The 25,219-nt window shown below is 44.7% G+C and overlaps 1 protein-coding gene across 1 annotated transcript in view; it reads right to left on the reverse strand.

Moving 5' to 3' along the window:
• Positions 1 to 19,968: 19,968 nt before the first annotated feature.
• Positions 19,969 to 25,219, reverse strand: part of PCP4 (Purkinje cell protein 4) — a 54,740-nt gene continuing 49,489 nt past the window's right edge. The window contains exon 3 of the mRNA XM_044254944.1: positions 19,969 to 20,372. Coding sequence (XP_044110879.1) covers positions 20,245 to 20,372 — 128 coding nt within the window. The 3' untranslated portion in view covers positions 19,969 to 20,244. The remainder of the gene's footprint in view (positions 20,373 to 25,219) is intronic.

The raw sequence follows: 25,219 nt of genomic DNA on the forward strand, positions 1-25,219 counted from the left end.
TGGGAGAGTTGAACCACTATCATGTGCACCTGAAATTAATACAACACTGAATGTTAACTATACTGGATTAAAAATAAAAGCTTAATACAATTGCACTACTGGGTATTTACCCCAAAGATACAGATGTCATGAAAAGAAGGGCCATCTGTGCCCCAAAGTTTATAGCAGCAATGGCCATGGTTGCCAAACTGTGAAAAGAATCAAGATGCCCTTCAATGGATGAATGGATAAGGAAGATGTGGTCGATATACACTATGGAGTATTATGCCTCCATCAGAAAGGATGAATACCCAACTTTTGTAGCAATGTGGACGGGACTGGAAGAGACTATGCTGAGTGAAATAAGTCAAGCAGAGAGAGTCAGTTATCATATGGTTTCACTTATTTGTGGAGCATAACAAATAGCATGGAGGACAAGGGGAGATGGAGAGGAGAAGGGAGTTGAGGGAAATTGGAAGGGGAGGTGAACCATGAGAAACTATGGACTCTAGAAAAACAACCTGAGGGTTTTGAAGGGTCAGGGGGTGGGAGGTTGGCGGAACCAGGTGGTGGGTATTGGAGAGGGCATGGATTGCATAGAGCAGTGGGTGTGGTGAAAAAACAATGAATACTGTTACACTGAAAAAAATACATAAATAAATTTTTTTAAGATTTTGTTTATTTGACAGACAGAGATCACAAATAGGCAGAGAGGCATGCAAAGAGAGAGGAGGAAGCAGGCCTCCGGCTGAGCAGAGAGCCTGATTTGGGGCTCGATCCCAGGACCTGGGATCATGACCTGAGCTGAAGGCAGAGGCTTTAACCCACTGAGCCACTCAGGCACCCCCATAAATAAATTTTTTTAAAAAGCTTAATACATAACAAAAAATACCAGGACACAGGTAAAATATTGAAAATCAAAATCGTATGTGACTTCTCTTCAGCAACAGTAGAGACAGTAACATAATGAAAAGCATCTTTTAAAAACCTTAAGAAACAATACCAAGTGTTGACAAAGATGTGAGATTAGCCAAATTCCCATACATTGCTGGTGGGAATGTAAATAGCACAGCCACTTTGGAAAACAGTTTAGCCATTTCTTAGAAAACTAAACACAAACCTACCATATGACCCAGAAATCTCACCCACTCACAGAGAAAGAAATGATATAGAAACATATGTGCACACAAAGTCTTGTATACAAATGTTTGTTGCAGAATGATTAATAAAATCCTAAAACTGATACAAACAAAATGTCCATCAACTGGTGGAGGGACAAATTGCAGTACATATATATTGTGGGATACTTCTCAGCCATAAAAAAGGAATAACACATTAATACAAAAACAATATACTATAGTAGTTCTCAAAATATCATGCTAAGTGAAAAAGGATAAATATTAAAGTCTATAAACTGTATGATTCCATTCATATGAAATTTTGGAAAAGACAAAACTATTGTGACACAAACCTGAGCAGTAGTTTCCTGAGGACTGACTGTAGAGGGGTAATCTTTAGAGTGAGAACTATTCTATATCTTGATTGTAGCTGTGGTTACATAATTATATATAATTACCAAAATAAAAAATATATACTTTTCAAGAATAAATTTTATTATCTGTAAATTATGTGTTAAAAAAGCTGGGGAAATTGCATTTATAAGAAATCTGAAAATATAAGAAATTGGAATATAATGAGAAATATAAGAAAGCTGAAAATAATTATTCACAACCTAGATTTTTATACCTAGCCAAACTGCCACTCAATTGTAAAAGTTAAGAAAAACACATCTTCAAAAATAAACCAAGATGCCCTTAAACAGATAAATAGATAAATAAGAGATGATCCATATATATAATGAAATATTACTCATCCAAGTACAGACAGTAAGTTAGTTAGTGATTGCCTAGGACTGGGGTTGGAACAGGAATTGACTGCAAATGGGCAGGAGGTTTCTTTCTGGGGTGACAGAAATGTTCTAAAATTGGATTGTGGTGATGGTTGCACAATTTTGTACACTTACTAAAAATCATCAAATTGTATGCTTATAATGTGTGAATTCTATGATATGTAATATGTACTATACCTTAATAAAAATATTAACTATAGTAGGTCAAAAAAAAAAAGAAAAAAAGGATGGATACCCAACTTTCACATCAGCATGGATGGGACTGGAGGAGATTATACTGACTGAAAAAAAGTCAAGCAGAGAAAGTCAATTATTATACGGTTTCATTTACTTGTGGAACATAAGGAATGGCATGGAGGACTTTAGGAGAAGAAAGGGAAAAGTGAAGGGGGAAAATCGACGAAAGACAAACCATGAGAGACTGTGGACTCTGAGAAACAAACTAGGGTTTTGGGGGGAGTGGTGGTTGCCTAATGATGGATATTAAGGAAGACATGTATTGCATGGAGCACTGATTGTTATATGTAAACAATGAATCTTGGCACACCACATTAAAAACTAATGATGTATCATATGGTGACTAACATAACACAATATTTTTTTTAAAATACACAATCTCAAAAAAATATGCCTTCCAGGTACTCTTCCTTAGTAGGAATCCAAAGATATGTCCCATCAACATGAAGGAGTTAACCAAGAAAGAGGACCATATAAGACCCAAAAGTTTGTAACTTTAACTTAGGAGACATATTAAGTGACTTCCTGAGGGATAGATGGACACTCTAGGGTGAAAGTTGTGCTGCCATCCTAATGAAGCAAGAGGATTGAGAAATATGTCAAGAATGAAGGAAGCTCATGTTGAGGTCTTTTATCCATTTTGAGTTTATCTTTGTGTATGGTGAAAGAGAATAGTCGAGTTTCATTCTTCTACATATAGCTGCCCAGTTTTCCCAGCACCATTTATTGAAGAGACTGTCTTTTTTCACTGTATATATTTTCCTGTTTTGTCAAAAACTAATTGACCATAGAGTTGAGGGTCCATATCTGGGCTCTCTACTCTGTTCCACTGGTCTATGTGTCTGTTTTTATGCCTCAACGTGAGACAGGAATCCATCAGAATCCTAGAGGAGAACATAGGCAGTAATCTCTTTGATATCAGCCACAGCAACTTCTTTCAAGATATGTCTCCAAAGGCAAAGGAAACAAAAGCGAAAATAAACTTCTGGGACTTCATCAAAATCAAAAGCTTCTGCACAGCAAAGGAAACAGTCAAAAAAACAAAGAGGCAACCCACGGAATGGGAGAAGATATTTGCAAATGACAGTACAGACAAAAGGTTGATATCCAGGATCTATAAAGAACTCCTCAAACTCAACACACACGAAACAGGCAAACACATCAAAAAATGGGCAGAAGATATGAACAGACACTTCTCCAATCAAGACATACAAATGGCTATCAGACACATGAAAAAATGTTCATCATCATTAGCCCTCAGGGAGATTCAAATTAAAACCACATTGAAATATCACCTTACACCAGTTAGAATGGCCAAAATTAACAAAACAGGAAACAACATATGTTGGAGAGGATGTGGAGAAAGGAGAACCCTCTTACACTGTTGGTGGGAATGCAAGTTGGTTCAGCCTCTTTGGAGAACAGTGTGGAGATTCCTCAAGAAATTAAAAATAGAGCTTCCCTACGACCCTGCAATTGCACTCCTGGGTATTTACCCCAAAGATACAGATGTCGTGAAAAGAAGGGCCATCTGTACCCCAATGTTTATAGCAGCAATGGCCACAGTCGCCAAACTATGGAAAGAACCAAGATGCCCTTCAACAGACGAATGGATAAGGAAGATGTGGTCCATATACACTATGGAGTATTATGCCTCCATCAGAAAGGATGAATACCCAACTTTTGTAGCAACATGGACGGGACTGGAAGAGATTATGCTGAGTGAAATCAGTCAAGCAGAGAGAGTCAATTATCATATGGTTTCACGTATTTGTGGAGCATAACAAATAGCATGGAGGTCAAGGGGCGTTAGAGAGGAGTAGGGAATTTGGGTAAATTGGAAGGGGAGGTGAACCATGAGAGACTATGGACTCTAAAGAACAATCTGAGGGGTTTGAAGTGGCGGGGTGGTGGGAGTTTGGGGTACCAGGTGGTGGGTATTATAGAGGGCACAGCTTGCATGGAGCACTGGGTGTGGTGAAAAAATAATGAATAATGTTTTTCTGAAAATAAATAAATTGGAGAAAAAAAAAGAAAAAAAAGAATGAAGGAAGCTACAGATTACTTGAGGTATTTGAATGGACTGGGGACATATACACTTAGGGTGGAAATTTTGGGATTACAATAGTGGTAAGTACATAAAACATAAGCAGAAAAAGATAGACAATTATGAACTCAGGAAAGAAAATACAATGGTTGGTACATTAAATTATTCAGCTAAATATTATAGTAACTTAATATATCTTATATTATATATAGGATATAGCTATATTATATGTCATATAATATAGTTATAATATATAACTTATATATATTATGTTATTAACATAATAATGAAAATGCCAAACCCAATTAAAATATAATTATATTGAGAGAATAGAAGAAAAAGATTGAGAGGGAGATGGTAGTGGTGATTGGTGGTGGTGGTGGTTATGACATTAACAGTGATGGTTGTGATGATGGTAATGGTAGTGATGATGGTGATGGTGGTGGTGATGGTGGAGGTGGTGGTGGTAGTGATGGTGTTGATGGTGCTAATGGTGATAGTAGAGGTGGTATTGGTGGTGGTATTGATGGTGCTGGTATTGATGGTGGTAATGTAATGGTGGTGGTTGTGTTGATGGTGGTGGTAGTGATAGTGGTGGTAACAGTAATGGTGGTGGTGGTGGTAGTATTGATAGTATTGATGGTGGTAATGGTGATAGTAGAGGTGGCATTGGTGTTGGTGTTGATGGTGGCTATACTGATGGGAGGGATGGTAACAGTGGTGGTAGTGTTGATGGTGGTGGTGGTGGTGGTGGTGGTGGTGGTGGTGGTGACAACTGGCATGGTAAGAAGTGGCGGTGCAGTTGCACTGACTTACCCTTCACCCACCCATGGTGTCCACTCTTCTTTTCTTGCAGATGCTTCTGCCCCTGTTCCCTTGGTTGGGATTCACATGTCACATAGTCACATATAAGGGTGAGGAAGGCTGGGACGTGTAAACTGGCTGTGTCTCCAAGATAAGGAGAAGACTGGCTGGTGGACTACAAGCCATCTCTGCCACAGGGGCCATCTGTAATCTGGCCTTGCCTTAAACTACCTCCCCAGGCTTTGATTCCACCCCACCATCCAAATCTTCCTGCACTTTCCCCAAATTGTGATAGCTATTATTCTCCCAAACAAGTATTTTCTTGCCTCTATGTCTGGCCCTCCAAGAGTCCCTTTTTCTATCCCCACGTGTCTAAGCTCTATGCTTTTTTCAAGACTCACACATCTCCAGGAAGTTTTCTCTTGTTGAAATTGATCTCACTCCTTTCCATTCTTCATCTATCTGCCAAAGAATTTGACATTTTATCTTTTTTGTAAGTATGTCTATCACCTCCATTAAAAAGCAAGCTCCTTGCAGACAGATGGTCATGCCTTAGCAGTGTGCCTAACCACTGCAAACTGTGAGAACTAATTGCATCATTCACTCTGTGTCCCGAGGAGTTGGTACAATGCCTCTTACACAGCAGGTACAAGGTGAACTGCCATCAGCTCATGACTTCAGGTATACCCCACATCCATGGATTGGTCGCAGGTCTCCAGCTTCTGTAATGAAGCCTAATGCATCTGCAGAGAATGACAGAGAACTCACAGAACTTTTAGTGGGCATAGATGTACTCTGACTATGCACTTGCCAAGGACATGGTAAGAAACATTTTCTCTCACTCAAAACCAAGCTAAAGGGAAATCTTTCTTCCTGCTTATGTGTATCTTTTTTCTTCTCTTCCTGCCTCTCTCCCTTTCTCTGATTCCTTTCTTCCTTCTTATTACTCTTCCTCCAACCTCACTCCTCTCCTAGACTTTATTTCTTCACAGAAATATTGTTTTCTGCTATATGTACAAGCCAGATCTGGATCAATAATCAGTAATGAATTCCAAAATTACACTAGCATCTTTTCTTCCTTGGACTTCTGCGAGCCAGCAGAAAATTTTCCAGAACAGAAGGGGCAGCAGGGAGAAGGAAAGTAACCCTGATCCCTTCCTCCCCACACGCCGTGAATCCAAGGCCTTCCTGCTTACAAATATGCTGTGTTCTCTATTCAGACAAGGTAGTTTGGATCCACTTCAAACAAGCAGCCAACTGATGTTCTGCAGCTTGATGTAGGTTATGTGAAAACTACCGAAATGCCGTCCTGCAGGAGGCCAAAACAGAAATAAATGGACAGTATCCTCTAGCTCAAAAGTCAATAATTGTGCTTGCAAGCCTCTCATGAGTCTCTACTTGCCAGTTCCTCTTCTCTGGCAGATGAACTTGTCAGCATTTACCTTAGTCAATTCTGGGACATCTGCATTGTCCTTCCTGCCAGTAGGTTCCATCCTGTTACTGGGCTGGCAGGTAACTACTTTGGCTGCTATATTGGTGTCCATTGAAATGTCCTTGAACAAGGCACTGTGAGGGAAAGAAGGCTGAGAGACCTCCCAGGGTGAAGAGATGAGCATTTCCTAGGAAAGGCAACACCCAAAAAGCATTTGGCTCCAGCTAGGTCGGTCCCCAGCGATGAGTAAAAGAAGATCAAAGTACAGGCTTGAGGACATTCAAGGAAGGGTAACAACTGTGTTTCACAGGGACAAATAGCCAGGGGTCAGTGCAGTTAGGAGCCATGTCATGCAGGGGCCAAAGGGACAGGCTTTGAAAACAGTCTGTTTAGACAAAAATAGTGCTTCCACCATCCACAAATGACCTTGGGAAATCATTCAAAGGACTCTCTGCCTCTGTTTACTGATCTGGAAATTGGATAACTGAGAATATCTACCTATATACTGCAAAAATTTCTTGTGAGGATGAAAAATGATTAAAATGAAATTATCATTTCAAAGTCCTTAGCAGGGCATCTGACACAGAGTAAATACCCCCTGAGTGTTTAATGAGCTCCATGTGACACATTTGCACGCCAGAAACTGGTGAGGTGTCTCCCTCCTCCATTTCTTCTCTCTGGATACACTAGAAGACTATTTTCCCAGCCTCCCCCACAACTAGGGCTGTGCTGTGTGATTAGCTCTGGCCAGTGGAATGTAGGTAGATTTGTGTACTTCTCTAGGACTGACAATAAAACAAACTGTGTATGCTAGGTTGGTCCTCTGAAAGATATATCCAAGTCCTAAACCTAGAACCTGTGAAGGTGACCTTATTTGGGAAAAAAGGTGGGGGGGGAGTTATGGATGTAATTAAGTCAAGGACCATAAGATGAGCTAATCTTGGGTTTAGAGGAAGCCCTAAATCAAATGACAGGTGTCTTTTTTAAAAGGAAACAGAGAGAGAGAGAGAGAGATACATATAGAAGAGGTCCAAGTGAAGACAGAGACTGAAGCTGTGTGTCTACAAGACAAGGAAAATCAAGGGTTTCCAGAGGCACAAGACACTAAGAGAGAGGCATGGAACAGATTCTCCCTCAGTGTCCCCTGAAGGAACCAACCCTCCCAATAGCTTGACTTTGGGCTCTGGCCTCCAGAACTGTGAGATGATAAACATCTATTGTCATCAAACCCTAGTTTGCAGCAATTTTCTATGGAAGCCTTAAAAAATCAATACACCATATAATCCCTCAGGCTCTTTCTCTCAGAAGCAAATGATCCAAGAGAGCAGAGTCACCAAGAGATGAGACTGAGTCTGTGAGTGGCCCCCTGGGTGGAGAGCTGCTCAGGAGAGCTACACAGTGCTCATGAGACCTCATAGGAATGAGATATTCACTTCTTGTGCATCAAACCATTGAGATGTGGTTTTAATTATTAAGCATTAATTATCCTGAGTAATAGATACTATTATTAAGGGATCTAAAGTGGGACTCAAGAGAGATAGAAAGGAAGAGCGACCTGAATGCCAAAAAGATGGGAAGAAGAGGAGGAAGGCAGTCTACCTCCTCATCCATGATGGCATATCAAGTTCTGGATCTTTCAAGTGAATCTGGGCCCAGGATAGAATGACTCACACAACAGAAACACACAACCCCCTGATAGTCCCACCTTATCCCTAAAACCTACTTGAGTCACTTTCAGCTCAGACACCAAGTCAGACCACTTAATACAAAGCCAGGTGTTAAAGTCCACAAACCCCACAGAGGCACACTGACACGATTTCCTAGGGAGACCTCACATTGAGAATCAGTGTGGTCCCAGAAGAAGCCAAGAGGCATACCCAGGACTGGTTCAATCCTGGTCAGGCATCTAGTTTAAAGCAAGATAAAGATATAATCTTTCTGGGAGACAATTGAGTTTGTTAGTTTGCCCTTTAAGAAAACTGGAAGGTCAGTGTCTGAGGCTTAGAAACTATAGAAAAAGTAGAGAGACAGGACTCAGAAGATCTTGAGGGTCCACAGTGCAATTGGTCTCATCCCAAACTAACTGATTTTAACTGGAGTAGCTTTTCCATAGTTCTAGAATAACAGAGATGCCAGGAGAAAGGCTCAGCTCTGTGCAGGCTACTAGCTCAAGTTTCTCTGCAACCAGGAACATTGAGTGTTTGTGTGCATCAGGGATGTGCTGTCATGAGACATCAAGGAGCCTCCTGGTGAGCATCACCCCTCAGGCAAAGGGTCTTGAGGAAATGAAGACTGGACCACACACAAGGAATTGTTCTTGGGGAGCAAGAACCTTCTTGAAAATGGTCTGGAGGGTAAAGGCCCAAGAGCGCTTCAACAAAGAATAGGTGAGTGAACCTCTGCGAGGAACAGCAAGAGTGGGCAGAGAGTAACACCACCAGGAGAAAGTATGAAGGTGCCTGTGTAGGGAATATCATCCTTATTTTAACCTGAGATGCTGAAGCAGACCCAAGATGTTAGCATATCCCAGGGACCTGAGCACCAAGTCAGAACAAATCAATGAAGATAGCAGTGTCCCTGGGGTGACATGAAATGCATGTTCAGCTAAGCTGGAAAAGCCGAGAGTAAGTTAATATGCAATGCCCAAGGAAGCAGAGGGAGGTTTTCATGACTGAAGTTCCTGTGATCAAATAGTTGAAGTTGATGCAAGAACATGTGGTCTTGTCACAGACATTGTGACCCCAGTGTTGGGCTCTTCTCTCTCCACTTTCCATCTTTCCAGTCCAAGAAGCTTCTGCCCCTCACCCTGGCCATGGAGACCCCGCCATTGCATGAGCACACTCTCTCTCATACTAATGAGCTCCATGTGACACATTTGCATGCTCAGCCTTACTTGCTTCCTTATATTCTTACATCTTCAATATCCCACTGGAGGCAGCCTTCGGGGGGACAGAGAGGCCATGTTTCCTTCATTTCCTTCATTCCTACAGGACTTATCCAGAACCAAAAACAAAGCAGATTGGTTACACTATCCCACTCCACATTCCTTCTCCCTGAAGGCAAGCTTCTTCTTCAAGTAAAGTAACAAAATTACTCTTGATAGATAAAAACTAAACCAATTCTTGCCTGTTTTCATCTTAAGAGGCTGATTTCTTAATAAAAAGAGGTTGTGAAAAATAGGATATAAACAAAACATATGGTCCAGAATCCTTAGAACCTGGAGTTTTAGCTAAAAATGCCCACACGTCTTCCTCACCATATGTCTAGGGTTGGTTTCCCCCAATAAACTTTGAGGCAAGGATTGAAACGTAAGTGGTTTATTTGGTAGGTTATCTGAGGGAGCATGGGAGGGAAGTGAGGACATGACACCGGAAGGAGCAAAGCCAACCAAGGTTGCTCTGTGCTTAGAGAACAGCCTTGGAATGAGCTCACCCAAGGAGCGAGGAAACTGGTATAGTTGTCCTCCAAACCCTATCAGGCATCAGCTGGGGACTGCACTGAGTGGCAGGAACACCCCGTCACTCCCTTGTTGCCCTACATGCCAGCCAGGAGAAGCCTCAGGGGAGTCACAGAGGCTCAAAAGAGGAGACTGTCACATTAACTGGAGAGTTCTGGGCAGGTGATAAGAGCATATGCTACACCACATCAGTCACATATCTCCAGACCATGCTTGCTGAGAAGAGTGGACTGATGACAACTTTCTGGAAAACTTGGGCCATACATATGCCCATCTCCATAGTTTAAGCCACAAGATGACCCGTGTGGCACAGACCATGTGCTATCCCTCTGTATCCGCCCTCCCAGGTTTCCATCCCCATGTGCCCTTCCTAATACTGGAATGTGGACCCACAGTGACTAGAAGGGAAAGGGAAGGGCAGGACCTGAGGATGGTGGAACAAGTGGGTAGAAACACTGTACCTGACACCAGGAGGTAGGACACAGCCCTGGAATGCTTGATGCAGACTGCCCCATATGAGACAGCCCTCTTATTGGAACCACTATTATTTGGGGTATTTGGTGAAAGCAGCTGGGCTTATCCTGACTGCCACACCTCCTCCTCTCCACTCTCCCAAGATTTGTACGAAAATAGCTATGGGGTAGCCCACTATTTGTTTGCTTCTGATCTTCCTTCTACTTCCACTTCTAGGGAATGTTAGCAGAAGGTTGTATAGCCTGGCCAGCAAGGGGTCTTTAGCGGTCAGCATGTGATCAAGTACAGCTTCATGTGTCTGATGGGAAGTTGGGATGGGCTGCATCAGCTCTCTGTGGTCTAAACTTGCAAGGGCACACTGTCCCTGAAGGACTCTGGGCCAGGGTCTGGCCTTGAGGCCCCAGATAAGCCACTCCATTACTCCAAGCTTTGCTTTATTTGTTTATAAAATGCGGGGTGGATGAGACCTCTACAGTGGTTTGCAGCACTGAATGCTCTTTGATTTATGAGCATGAAGCAAATAAGGGGCTATAGTGAGTAAGTAAGAGGTAGATGGAGATCCTGGAAATTCCCCCAGGGAACGGGAGAATGCCTTTGTTCCTCTAAATCCAGACAGTCATAAAAACCAAGCCAGCCACTCTGTGAACAGCTCCATGGAGGTCCCACACCATTGAAGGACCACCTAGGAGGTTATCAAATTAATAAAGTTGTCTCGCCCCACTGTTAATCTACACTGGGAGGATGGTGGAGATGTGCATCTTTCTTTGCTCAGAGCTCCACTTCTGTGGGAGGATGGGAACACAGGAGAAATATTATAAGTGGTGCAGAGCCTGCATTGCTCCCTCTCTGCACACAGCACCGCAGTGGCAAAACCACTCCTGTGGCCACTATGTTCATCAGCTTGGCTCAGGGCCCTGGTGCTGCAGAGCCTGCTGGCTTGTTGCAAACAAAATACATAAAAAAGCCTGAGCTATACCTGAACCCTGAAAGAACAGGCAGTGACAGCCAGTGTTGGCCCACCTCCAAGGCAGGGCACTGCCACGTGTTGAGTTCAGCCACAGTGGTCTGGTCCCAGCAGCTATGGACCCCATAGTACTGCTGGCTCCCTTCAACCATCAACACCTCCCTGTCTGAGAGCCCCACAGAGACTGCAGGGTGATGAAGCTGTGTGTGAAGCTTCTATTCCCAGAGATAGGGCTTGGTGACACACTGGTTTGCTGGCCTTCTCAATGGCTTTACCAGTGGGCTATGGTTTTGGACCCAAGAGACTTTTTCACAATCCCTCTTTTGTGTCTACAACATCCCTATAGAGAGGGATAAACTGGTCTCCCCCATGCTATCTTCACAGATAGGCTGATAATACTGAACACATGGGTAACAGCTAAATTTACAAGACCACACAGAGTGTTAAGGTATAAGAAAATACCACTGTATTCATTCCCTATCATACTGCAACAAATTCCCCAAATCTAGTAGCTTAAACAATACAAATTTGCAGTAACAGTTGTGCAGGTCCAAAGTCCAAAATGAGTTTTATGGAGTAAAGTCAAGAATTTGGCTGGGCTGAGTTCTTTCTGGAGGCCCCAGGAAGGATCTTCTTCCTCACCTTTTCTAGTTTCTAGAGGCCACCCACACTGGTTGTCTCCCCGGCTCTCTTCCACCTTCCAAGGCTGTCACTCCAATCTAGCTCAGTAGCCTTATCTTTTCTGACACAACCGTCTTGTCTTCCTTTTATGAGAACTCCATGATGACACTGAGCCACCAAACACCCAGCATAACCTCCCTATATCAAGATCTGTGATTTAATCACATCACAGTAGAGTCTGTTTTGCCATGTAAGGTAATGTAGCCACAGGTGCTGGGTACTGGACCATGGGCACCTTTGAGGGCCATTGTTCTATCTTCCACCACCACTGTCAGAATTCAAAGTCACTGTCAGAATGGATGAGGGAGGCACCACCGGGGTCTCTGAGGGCTGTAGAACTTGAATGATGCCCTATGTGGGTAAGAAATTTCACTGGTTGTAAGGTACATTGGTATTCAGTACCTCACACTGGGTGATTTAGGTTTTAAAAGCCACATTTTCAAGTCAGACCCAGATAAGAAATTCCATCTCACCCCTCACTACCTGCACAACCTTGAGCACTGCCTTATCCTCTCTCAGATTTAATATTTTCATCTAAAAATGGGGGATAAATTACCTATTTTCTAATATTGCTACAATCACATGAATTAATACACATTAGGTGCTCAGCATCTTGCTTCAGGCTAACACATGGAAAAGACCCCATTCCCCTCCTACCATCCTGGGGGCTTATTATACCCACTTTATAGAGGTATAGACTGAGGCAGGAGAGAGTTACAGTTCTTACAGCATAACACTAATAATAGTAACTGAGTTGAGGTCAAACCCTGGCTACACTGACCTTAGTCCAAGGAGGTCTTCTTTCCCAGGACGGGTGAGTGGAAAGCTGGGGCTATGTCCTATATGGAAGGAATGACATGAAAAAAATATGTACGTATAATCCTGGACTTGCAGTATTCAGAACACTGTTGTCCTTGAGGCCACCACAAGCTTGGGGATTTGTTTGATTTTTTTTTCCTTTCCATAAGAGAGGTGGACTAGAAATGTACCCATGCATCAGTGTTCATCTGCACTGGATTCCATTGGATACCTACCCATCATAAACTGGGGTGACAAGAAAATCTAAAACAGGGCTGGCTTTCTAAGACCCTCCTTAGAAAGAAAATGAAAAGCCAAAGACTATCGGCTGACTTTGAACTCTGACCAAATCATAGTCTTTCCAGACTGTTTACTAAATGAAAGCACAGGATTTCTCTATGTCCCTCTGTGCTCAAATACGCTGAGAGAGACATTTTCTGTAAAGCACATGCAACAAACTTGGACACCTATGTATTCACTAATTCTCAAGGTAAGTATTTGCTGAACAACTTAACTGCTCATAAAATGATTATTCCTGACCTAATAGAGCTGAGCAGAGGAGGCCAGCCTTAATCAGAGAATCACATAAACACATGTGAGATTAAAGCTGTAGTAAGTGTGATCAAGAACAGGATCTCAAGTGTGAGGTGGGGATAGGACAGGAGTGCTTGTGCCAGAAAACTGCTGTGTGTCCACCAAAACCTGTTTCCTCTACCTCCTGAGCTCATAGCTTCCCTTAAAAATAGGTGTGGCCTTGGGGCACCTGGGTGGTTTAGTCAGCTAAGCAACCAACTCTTCATTTTGGCTCTGGTCATGATCTCAGGGCCTTAGATCAAGCTCCGAATCAATCTCTGCACTGGGCATGAAACCTAATTAAGAGTCTCTCTCTCCCTCTGCCCTTTCCCTTTTCATGCATACTCTCTAAAAGAAAAAAAATGGAAAAGAAAGGAAAGGAAAGAAGGAAAAGTGCATGTGCCTGCATTCTGGCCATTGGAACTGACCACCTGTAGGGCTTGTCAATTACAAACCTTTGAAGCCATCTTCCACATGGAGATTGGACATGACTCAGAACACTTGCATCAGGCTCTGCGGTGAGCCTGATAAACTTCTTTTTTTTTTAATATTTTTTTTCCAATTTATTTATTTTCAGAAAAACAGTATTCATTATTTTTTCACCACACCCAGTGCTCCATGCAAGCCGTGCCCTCTATAATACCCACCACCTGGTACCCCAACCTCCCACCCCCCCACCACTTGAGCCTGATAAACTTCTGATAAACTGATAAACTTCTGCAGGGCCCAGGATCCAGGATTTGGGGATTTATCTTTCCTCATAAGTAGTTTTATCTCAACTGCTCCAGAAAGTAGCATGACAGCCCAGAACTAAAGGATGCAATGACAGAGGAACAGGCTCAAAGGAACTATGGCCAGGGGAAAAGTGTGCTTGAGAAAGAGATACTCCCAGAAAGTGAAGAGAAAGGGCACCATGCAGGTTGTCAAAGGCCGTGTCAAAGAAATTGGCTTTATCCTGAGACACAGTGAAACCCTCAAAGGATTTTAAGTTTGGAAGTGGGAAGGCATGGTAAAGATGACATGATTCAATTTACATTCTTAAATGATTGGCTGACACAAAGGAATGCACTGGAAAAAGGAAAATGGGTACAGAGTAGAGAAATCAGAGAAGTGACTGCTGAAGTGATCCAGGTGTGGAAAGGCATTGACTCTCTCCCCAACATTAACTCTAACCACAAGTCAACACTTAAAAAGTCAGCCAAAGCCTTCTTTCTCAGACAGGATGCATGCCCTGTGATTGCTTTAACCACTGTGATTGGTTAAATGCCTGGGACACAGATGGTCATGGCTGCACCAGAGGGAAACGGTGCAGTCACATTTGGGAAACCCAGGAGAGAAGCTCGGGCCCCTCATTGAACATGTTCTCATGGAACACTCCATGGTCTCACCTGTGTCTGGGTGTTTCTATGCAGGATTCCATCTCACTAGTCAAGGACTCAGCCTGGCTTTGGACAAAACAATCATCTAATGGAAGCTCTGATATTCATTTCACAGGTGGACTAGGAAGTTGTTCTTGAGTTGTTGGGGTTGGAAAGACCCCCAACCAAAGCTCAAGAACCTCTAACAGAAAGGCACTTCTCGAACCTTTGTGAGCAATCATGACTCATGTGATGGCATCTTTTAAAACACTCAGGTGGCAGAGACCCTATAGCAGCAGAGGTACACAGAAATAATGAGAATGGTTAGCTGGGCAGTGGGGGTGGGAGGAGGTGGCTGGTGGGGGAATGGTTAAAATCTCCATATTCAGATCAGCTTTACAGGGCAAGGAGCAGAGAGAGAAGACAAGGTTAGTTTTTCTACTTTTGACAATCTTCTGGTTGTTTGGTTATTTTATTCAGGGTCCTGCCAAACCTATCATTATCCCTGCCCTATGGACCCCTGTCTCCTGGGGAGGTCACAGAAAGCATAGTAGCATCTCACTCACCCTTAATTCTTATTCAATTAAGCATCCATTAACAAATAACAAACTACTTCCAAAAGGGCAATGTGGCACTGAGCGGAGCCCCCTGTCACAGCCATCAGGGGAACAGAGCCAACACAGTGTCGGGCAGTGGCTGCAAATTGCAGCCCTGCAGTAAATCAGCCAGGCCATGAATCAAGTCCAATGTGTTAGTCTGATCACATTACAGTCAATGACATCTAGGAGAACTGGCCATTCCTGCACCGACAAAGGCAGGTGTCATGGTCTAAATGTCTCTCTCCCCCAGGATTCATATGGTAAAGTCTTAACTGCCAATATGATGGTATTAGGAGGTGGGGCCTTTGGGAGGCAATTGGGTTTAGTTGAGGCCATGAGGGTGGAAGCCCATGGTGGGATTGGTGCCCTTATAAGAAGAAAAGACACCAGAGCTCTCTTTATCTTTACCATGTGAAGAGTCAGCAAAAAGGAGGCCACCAACAAACCAGGAGGTGGGCTCTCACCAGGAACCAAATTAGCCAACACCTTGATCTTGGACCTCCCGCCTCCAGAAGTATGAGAAATAAACGTCTGTTGCCCCCCAGTCTGTGGTATTTTGTTACAGAAACCTAAGCTGACTAAGACTGTGAATGTCTCAGACTAACCAGGGGACCCCACCTCAATGATCCATGCCTTGAATTGGAATTGAGTGAAATCTCCTAAACATGCCATCCATGTGAATCCTCACCTTAAGCACCAAGCCTAAACTCTCCTCCCTACTCCTCCCTTATAATTCTACTAATTTGTCCAAACTAGTCTTCAGGATATATAAAATTTGTCCCTTCAAAGGTATGACAAGAAGACTACAGGACATGAAAATACATGACCCTCTGATGTTAAAATCTGTCAACCCAAAATAGATGAGCTGTGAGAACAATACCTCAAGAGGTGGTCTGTCACTGTCACCGAAGGCTGCCACAACCTCCAAGTCTCCCTCAAAGTGCAAGGTGAAGTATAAGGAATACTAGGAAAAATAAAGGAGCTAAAAATGTGGGGGGAAAGAGACAAATTATTGTTCTTTGCAGATGATAGGACTGTCTACTGGGAAATTCCAAAGAATCCACTGAAAAACCATCAGATATTATGCAGTTCAGTAAGATGAGTAGTTATAGACTTAAATATGCAGATATTGGTAGTTTTCCTGAGTAACAGCAAAACCAAATAGAAAAGCTTTGGGCAAAGATTCTATTTAACTTTAGTCTATTTTTTCAGTGTTCCAGGATTCATTGTTTATGCACCACACCCAGTGTTCCATGCAATACGTGCCCTCTTTAATACCCACCACCAAAGATTCTATTTAGAAGGACAACAAAAACCATGAAATATCTGGAAATAGAATAGAAAGACCTTTGTGAAGAAAACTATAAAACTTCACTGAAAGTCGTAAAATGCTGTAAAGTTAATAATATAAACATGTCAATTCTTCCCCCACCACACTCCAGTTTATTTATAAATTTAATGTAATTCTGCCTGCCCATGGTGTTCTATTCTTTACTCGGATGTCTTGGATATTCTATTTTTAGACGTCTGTGAGTCCTGAATAATTCTGTTTTTAGCTCATGTGAATGGGTTTCTGCTCATTGCAACAAAATGACTAACTCAACCTAAGCTACCCTTTGTCTCTTCTGGGCCCTCAAATACTCTTGACACTCTCTTACATCTCTCTCCAAATTGGCTTTTGTCACTTCCTGGAAAAAAAAGGAGGGGTTGCGTTTTTGTGAAGACTTTTTTTCAGATTAATCTGTCACAATAACAGCTTTGACCCCAACTCAACATCTCTTTCCTGTTAACTAGCTCAGTAACCATGACCATTATTAGTCCAAACTCATGAGAGAGGGATTGTGATTGGCTGAGCCCACCTCCTCGGTCAGGTGTCACCACTGGCCCAACTGGCTGGCAACAAGAGAAGCTGAATCCCATGGAAACTCCGCATTGGGTTGATTCAGGAAAAAGCTTGCTGCCGCTGGATCCAATGATGGACTCTGCCACATGGGTCTGCCATTATTGCCTTTCATGTACCGGACATCTACACTCAGCCAGACACTCAAATACTTTATCTCATTTTAAATTCCCAATATTTTCCCATCCACCTAAGTTCACGTGATCATGACCTTGATGAAAAGGAAAGCTGCTGCTCCTGTAGGTAACTTCTCTGCAGCCACCCGGCCAACTCAAAGTCAAAGATCAACCCAGTTCCAAGTCTCAAACTTTGAGTCCTGCCTCCTGGCCTGCCCAAGTGTGGGTGACAGAACCACATGCCCCAGGCTGGGATGTGGTAATACAGGGCACCTCGGCAAAGCTGAGCATCTCCTTCTCCTGGACCTTGCCCAGAGCCTTTTCCACCAACCAACTGCAACCACCCACCCTATTTATCTAGTGACTCCCATCATCTTTCCCATCCTTGCTGGGGTGGCAGTTTCTCAGGGAAACTTGAGTGATTCTCCAAGCCTGGATGAGCTGCCCCCAGCATAAATCTCTCCATTTTATCATCTGTTTATTTGGGCCTCTTCACCTCCAGCCAGCCAGCATCTTGACAAGGTTCGCCATAACACCGGTACATACACATGGTAGGAGTTCAATAAATATGTGTGTGAAATGAAACTGAGTTAATGATGCTCCAGCTTGCTGACACTCTACGCATCCCTCCTTGGGCACACTCTGGGGATGTTCCCTCCTTGGGGTTGAACACTGCAGCCCAAAGAAAGAGAAAGGACCTTCAAGCCTGGTACCATAAGCCCCTTCTCCTCCCTCTGTCTCCATGAGTCCAGAAACTCAACATACCAACTCCCACGCAGAGCGGGGTGATTCAAAGTCTTCCCTCTGCTCTTAGCTAGAGTTTGACACTCTTATGAATCTACCTGAGAAACAAAAACTTCATTCCCATGGCTCAAAGGTCAGACATGCCCTTGTTCCATGATTGGGATCAGGGAGGTGTATTGGGGCTGTTGAGGGCCTCTCCAAACATGACATAATGGCCCCCTCTCCTTCTGTATCAATGGGTCACTGTTACTGAAGAGTGTTTCCCATCCCTTTGGAATATTGGGGAAGAACCTTGGTTAGATTCTCCAGCTTTGCAAGGAGAGTCCCTCTAGGGGGAGCAAATCACTGTAAAACCAGATTTGCTTCCAGGTTGAGTCATAGCAGGACGAAACCCACACCAGCCATCAGGTCCAGACACACTCCGGAAGGGGCCCACTCGCTTTATGTGATAATATTCAGATAATGAAGGGACAATGAGGACACCAGATGGGTGGGACATAGAGGGAACTCATCTGAATTATGTTCCCTACTCTCTTTACCTCCATAAAGACTACTGAGCAGCCCATATAACTTCCATGGCATTTGTCCTGCAGTCTCAGGAGGCTTGCTCTGGAATGTCCCCTTGACCTGCTGTCCTGTTTGCAGTGGATCCATAGCTTCCAGGAGCTCCAGGAATCCCTGGCTGTTTGCTGGTACCGAAACAATACTATTGAGTACTTCTCTAATTAGAAAACCATCAGGGAACCCCAGAGCCCACCTCCTGTCTCTAACAGCCTCAGATAATTGTTCGGTAGGAGGCATCTCCCAAGAAAACACATAAGACACATTTTCAGATGGAGTTTTTGAAACCGTTAATCTTCCCACTGATGCATTTTTTTGGTCCAGACCCTTGTGGCCCCAAACGGGGACCTGCTGGAGGATCAGCATGGGCTCCACCCCAGGCGGCCCCTGACCCCCTTCCACCACACTTTACATCTGCACTCCCAGGCACAGGTGTGAACAGCCATACACACACACAGAGCCCTCTCTCTCCTCTTTCCACTTTCTTCATGCTCCACCTTGACCCCTGGTTAAGGAGCTGGTGAAGGAAAGAGATCAGGTGCTCCTCAGTAGAACACTGTGCTCTCACAGACCCCCTCAGGTTGCTGAAGACAAGATGCAATTTCCATATCATCTTCTCACATGGCGAAGCTCAAACAACAAGATTCAGTGGTTCGGGGCTCCTACCACCTGGGGCCCCAAGGCAAGGACCTAGTGACCCTGCTCTTTACTCTGTGAGGCATCCTTTCCATGTGACAATCCCTCCTCCTAGCCTGTGGAGCCCCTTTGGGGTGTGTGAAACAATTTACCTGCAAGGTTCTCAAGGGAGGATGTTCTCTTAATGGGAGAGAAGCCAGACAGCTTCTCAAATTGCAGGTTGTGGCGAAAGATTCCAGCAAGTAGCAAATCAGAGTGTAAGGAGCTCAGGGAGGTTGGGATGGGGAAGGACTCGAGAACCACCTTCCCTCTGGAGCCATGCAGGTGCAGAGAGAACGGCCTCAGCAGTGGGGGTGTCCCCCTGGATTTGTGAGATGTGCCTGCTGAGCATATCTGAGGGACACATGCCCTCCCCTTTCTTGTTCTCCTGGGTGAGTCATAATTCCACTGGGAGACTGGCTTTTTGGCACCAAGGTTACAGAGCTCTACTCCCATCATAAGAGGAAAATGCATTGCCAGTTGACAGTTAATACTCTTCAAGACAGGTATGGCAAAGAGTAGATCTCTTGTTCCCAGCAGGAAGCTTCTCACAGAAGCAGTATTTCAGCTCTACCTGTTAATACATCTGCCCTGCAGCCATCTCTAACGCTAGTCACTTCCTGGGTTACTCTAAAGGGAGAGTCAAAGCAGACACTTGAATCACGCATCATAACTCCATTTTATTACAACATCAAGAGTTAGCTGCAGGAGGAATGGTACTAGAGATAAACAGAGATTAAGCCACCCACAGTTGAATTGTCTACACCTTCCTATGAGGGAATAAATATCATGGGTCTCTGTACATGCATTGCAGGACAGGTGTGCATGTGTGTATTGTGTGCAGATGGATTCTCTCTAGGGTGTTGTTCTTTTAATTTCTTGACAGATGATGGTTGAATTCGGTGTCTTCTGGCATACTAGGAAGGGGCTTTCCCACTAAGACTGGGACCCAGCCTTTTTCTTCTGGAATTTTCTGAACTGAGACTGAATGGCCACAGCTGCGCGTTCTGTCTCTGGCGCATCCATGTCAATATCGAATTCTTCTTGAACTTTCTTCTGCCCATCTGTAACAAGAGAAAACACAAAGGTGAAGCCATCACGGAGCTGAGAGCAGGAAGGCAGAAAGCCGTCAGTCACCACACGGCGTGCACTCACCATCCCCAGCACAGGACCTGGTTTACAGAGTAGAGTCTGTCTGACCCCCATCAGAGCCCAGGATTTGGCTGTCCTCTGCCTGCCCCAACTCTACACTTGCAAGAAACTGTGAAACTCAAGAACACAGTCCCAACCCCTCAGATACCTTCTGTATGTGATTTTCCACGTCTCATGGCCACGTATCACATGGTGTTAAAAATATTAGCTATGATTTGATTTTTTCCTGAAAACCTCATAGAGACGATTTAAATAGAACTACAGATATTGACCCAATGGGGAACTGATATTCACAAGAGCTTTGGGTCAAAGTCACTGAGTTCCTGTATATACTTCTGATGCCAACGCAATTGCTGACTGAATGAAGGCTGCTGTTTCTATCATTGTCACCAATGGATGACCCCATCTGAACTTCACAATTTGGTTGATCTTCCACAGGTATTACACTCTGTTCCAATGAGGGAGACTTAGCAATATGCTTGCTAAAGTGGAAGGATTTAACTAACTCACACTGTAACAATTATAGAAAATAAGACAGAAGCCAAAGCAAAGTGAAAGCTCAGACAGAGTGTCCCTTTTCACTGGGCATCAGCATCAACTTCTAGCCAAACATAAAAGCAAATAAATAAATAAAATCCTCTAGTTATAAAAAGGAAGCATTGTTACAACTCCTTCAGTTGGGAGAAAGTTAATCATCACAATTGCCAAACTATCTTTTTTAAGACATACAGGTGCGGACTGCCTTTAGCTCTGGTCATCTCAGGGTCCTGGGATCCAGTCCTGCGTAGGGCTTTCTGCTCAGCAGTGAGTCTGCTTCTTCCTCTGCTTCTACCCCTCCACCCTGCTTATGCTTGCTCTCTCTCTCTTTCTCAAATAAATAAATAAAACCTTTAAAAAAAAATACAGGCCCAGGACCCCTCTCCAGACTCAGGGCTTCTGGTAGCAAAACCAAGTCACATGCAGCAGCAGCCCTGGGGGAACACCAGGCATCCCTGTTTTCGTGAAAGGCTCTCAGATGATTCCAAGATACAGCCAGAGTTGAGACTCAAACTACTTTGTCTACAGATGAAGCACCCAACATGGCCCTAGAGTTAGCTCAAGGCAGACCCCAAAGCACTTGGGTCAAGACCTCACTGCCACCTGGACTTGCATCTGGAGCCCAGCGGTGTACTGGGCACATCCAGCTCCGGATGGGAATGTCTGTGGCACTTGAGGCAGGGACAGGGCTCTACCTCCGACCTTGACACCAGGCAGCCTGAGTTCGTCACTCACTCACTTCCTTTCTCAGTGATTCTGGATAATAATGTTCAGGCAGCACCCCTCACAAAAAGGGTGGAGGACATGGGGTCTTTTCAAGGGAGGCAGGCTTGTTCTTTCCTGCTTGCTCTGTTCTTCCTCTCCTAGATAGAAGATAGGTGAAAGATGGGTAATAGAGATGATAGATAGATTAGATAGATAGATAATGGGTAGGTAATATATAGATAGTAGATAGACAATAGATAGACAGACAATAGACAGATAACAGGTAGATAATAGATAATAGATGATCAATAGATAATAGAGAAGGTATAGATGACAGATGATAGATAGATAGATAGATAATCTATAGATAGTAGATAGACAATAGATAGACTACAGACAGATAACAGGTAGATAATAGATGATCAATAGATAGATAACAGAGAAGAGGTAGATGACAGGTAATAGATGATAGGTAGATGGATAGAAGATAGAAAGAAGATAGGTAGATAGAGAGAAAGATAAATAGAAGATAGACGCAGACAAATGATGATAAGGATATAAGGAGAAGGATAAGATAAGGATATACATATATATGAGGTGCACCTTATTTCAGGTGCAACTAGTTATGTGACATCCCCTTTGCAGACCCTAAGCAGACTCCTGTCAGTCTTTCCAGAGACAAAGCTGATCTGCTAGATCCCTCCAACCACACCTTCCTCCGGGAGGCGAGGACAGTGGCTTCGCAAGCCCTGCCAGGCAGATACATCTGTGACCTAAATCAATAGACCCATTTTCCTCTACATTGGATTGGCTACCAGTGCCCATAAGAGTAGTGCGTTTAGAATGTCCCAATGTTCAGGGACTATTTGGGGGGCTATGTTTGTCTAACCCATGAGAGCCCAGATGATGCAGAGGACACAGTGGGTTTGTCTGCCCCTGCCTCAGTGCATTCACAGTTTAACAGCACTTCAGGGAACCTGTAAGGGATAGGGCCACTGGGCAGGGTAGGAGTTCCCTGAGGCTCATGTCAGTACCTTAAACAGGGCCCCTGGGACGGGGCCCTCCCAGCGATGGACCCTCGACACCAACCATGTCGGCAGGTAGGTAGCACCTTCAGCACTAGGAGTCATCATATGACAGTTCAGAGCCCCAAGTACTCTTCCTCCCTGAGGGATCCTTGTATCCGATTGCAATAGGGGAGACCAGCTGTCATTCAAGGGGACCCAGAAAACCTCTCTTTTAGATTTAAAACAAGCTGCAACCTGCAGGCTTTGAACAACCTGAGTCCCCTTAATAACCATGACAAAAACAACAATATTATTTTTTGACAAATGAGAAGGTATGGAAAATTACGTACATCTAAGAAATATATGAGATTGTGAGCATGGGTCATAAAAATAACTGTCACAATCATCTCTGAAACTAATATCTCCAGCTGAAAGTGATTTATGCCTTCCTCCCTCTGCTGGAAAAATATCACAATGTTTGAAAAGAAAGCACTAATATTTCAGGAATTGTTACTTTCTGTTTACTTGGCAGAGTCAGGCATTCCCTGGGGAAGTTCTGACACTGTGACTCCTTCCACCAGGATTTCCAGAGCAGAGGAGGGGGCCCCAGAATGTGGTGGAGAAATGGGGGACAACTAGATTGGGGGCACAGGGCTCACTACCACTGAGCAAGCGTCTACCGATGACTTGGTGTGGCCCTGAGACTAGGAAAGCAGGGCTCAGAGAGCCCCAGACTCAGCAGCAGGAGGCCGGGAGGTGCCCCGGCAAAGCCTCCGTGGCACCGGCTGAGGGGCACAGTCCTCAGGCAGCTTGATGAACAAGATGCAGAGCATGGCTACACTGGAGTGACATAAGAAGCGTCGTTTAACGGGGACGGAGGGGTGCCACAGGGAATGGTCAGGGCCTGGGTACGGAGAAGGGACTCACAGCCATCCAGGGGTGGGCACCTTCAGACACACAGCTCCTGAGAAACCCCCACGGAGGGTGAGGTCTGGATGGGCTCTTAAGCCCCTCTGTGCCTAAAACCATGCCTGCCCTCAGCACCTGGCCAGGGAACAAGGGAAAGGCAGCCTCGCATCAGATAGGCAGTGCCCTCCAGCCTTCTCTGGGATGAGACTGACTCCCTCCCAACCCTCAGGTAGTCCTGGTCCCAGTGAGGCAGCTGGCAGAAGCCAGTAGAGTGATTTAGGGATGTGTCTCACGGCTCTGGGACTCTCAGGAAGGTTCATAGCTTCTCTGGGTCTCAGTTTGCTTATCTGGAAAATACAGAGGCAAAATCGTTTTTAGAAGTCAGTTCCACGTAGGTCCTGGTGTTCTGTGCAGATGAGGGCCATGCTATAAATTGAATTCCTAGCCCAGTGGTATTGAGCAGGATAGGTCAGAGCTGCAAAGCAGGTGGAGGGGGTTAGAGCAGTCACATGGATCCCCAGTCCCCACGGCCTTCACCTGCTCAGACTCTTGAATGCTTGGGGCCTGATGCAGAGGGAAAAGGAAGGGAAGGGAAGGGAAGGGAAAGGGAAGGAAGGGAAAAGGAGGGGAGGGGAAGGGAAGGGAGGGGAAGGGAGGGGAGGGGAGGGGAGGGGAACAGATGCTTCCTAGCAGGGCCAGCCACACAGCCATCACAGGCAATGAGACGTGGCACCAAGGGGTCAGACCCTCCCCAGCCTCTTGGATGGCAGGTGGTGTTTGCTGTGCTTGTAACTTCACATCCTTGCTTAGCAGCACAAGGCCCAGAGGCTACACAGAAAGACAGGTGCAGCCCACAACCCACAGGTCATGTGAATATCAACTCTGCCAGTCCCCAGTCACCGGCGTTTGGAGGCACTGAAGGGGGCCCAGACCCTGTGCAAAAGGCACGGGAGATCTAAATGAGCAGAGGGAATCCACCTGACATTTGTGTCCAGAATCCCAGTAGGCAAAAGGCATAGGGACCCAGTTCCTGGTGATGGTTTTCCACCAGCCTGAGCGAGCAGTAGTGCCCCTGCCCATTACCGCATGGCTGCTATTATCCCCATCTCTCTGGAGTACAGGGATTTTATCATTTCTGTGCGTCCCTCTGTGAAGACATTCTGAAGCTGACCAGCAGAATGGTCAAGACGTTATTCATACCAATTAGCTGGTTGTAAAAAGCTAGTGATTGCCAACTCCCCCGAGAATAAGAGGGAACCCGACTTCCTGACCACGTAGCTCTGGGCTGTGAGGGGCACCACCACAGTGCAACGTCCTGTGCGTTCAGGTGGGCGGGAAGCCCCCACAAGCCTTTCCGATGTCCCCCAGCTCTGGCAGGCCTAGTCTCAATGGTGTGAGGCTGTCTGGGCCATTACGACCCCCCACATTATCTACCTGCCCTTCTATTTGCCTCCATTCCAGTCCGCGTCCACCAATCTTCTCTTGCAGAACCAGCTGTACAACGGTCCCAAACAACCAGACTTTTCTCCCTCGGCAGAAACTTCATCAGACAACCAAGCCAGAGCCCAGAGTGCAGAGCCCAGCCGCCGGCCAGCACCACG

This window comes from Neovison vison, chromosome 6 (genome assembly GCF_020171115.1).
Source record: "Neovison vison isolate M4711 chromosome 6, ASM_NN_V1, whole genome shotgun sequence".
Taxonomy (NCBI): Eukaryota; Metazoa; Chordata; class Mammalia; order Carnivora; family Mustelidae; genus Neogale; species Neogale vison.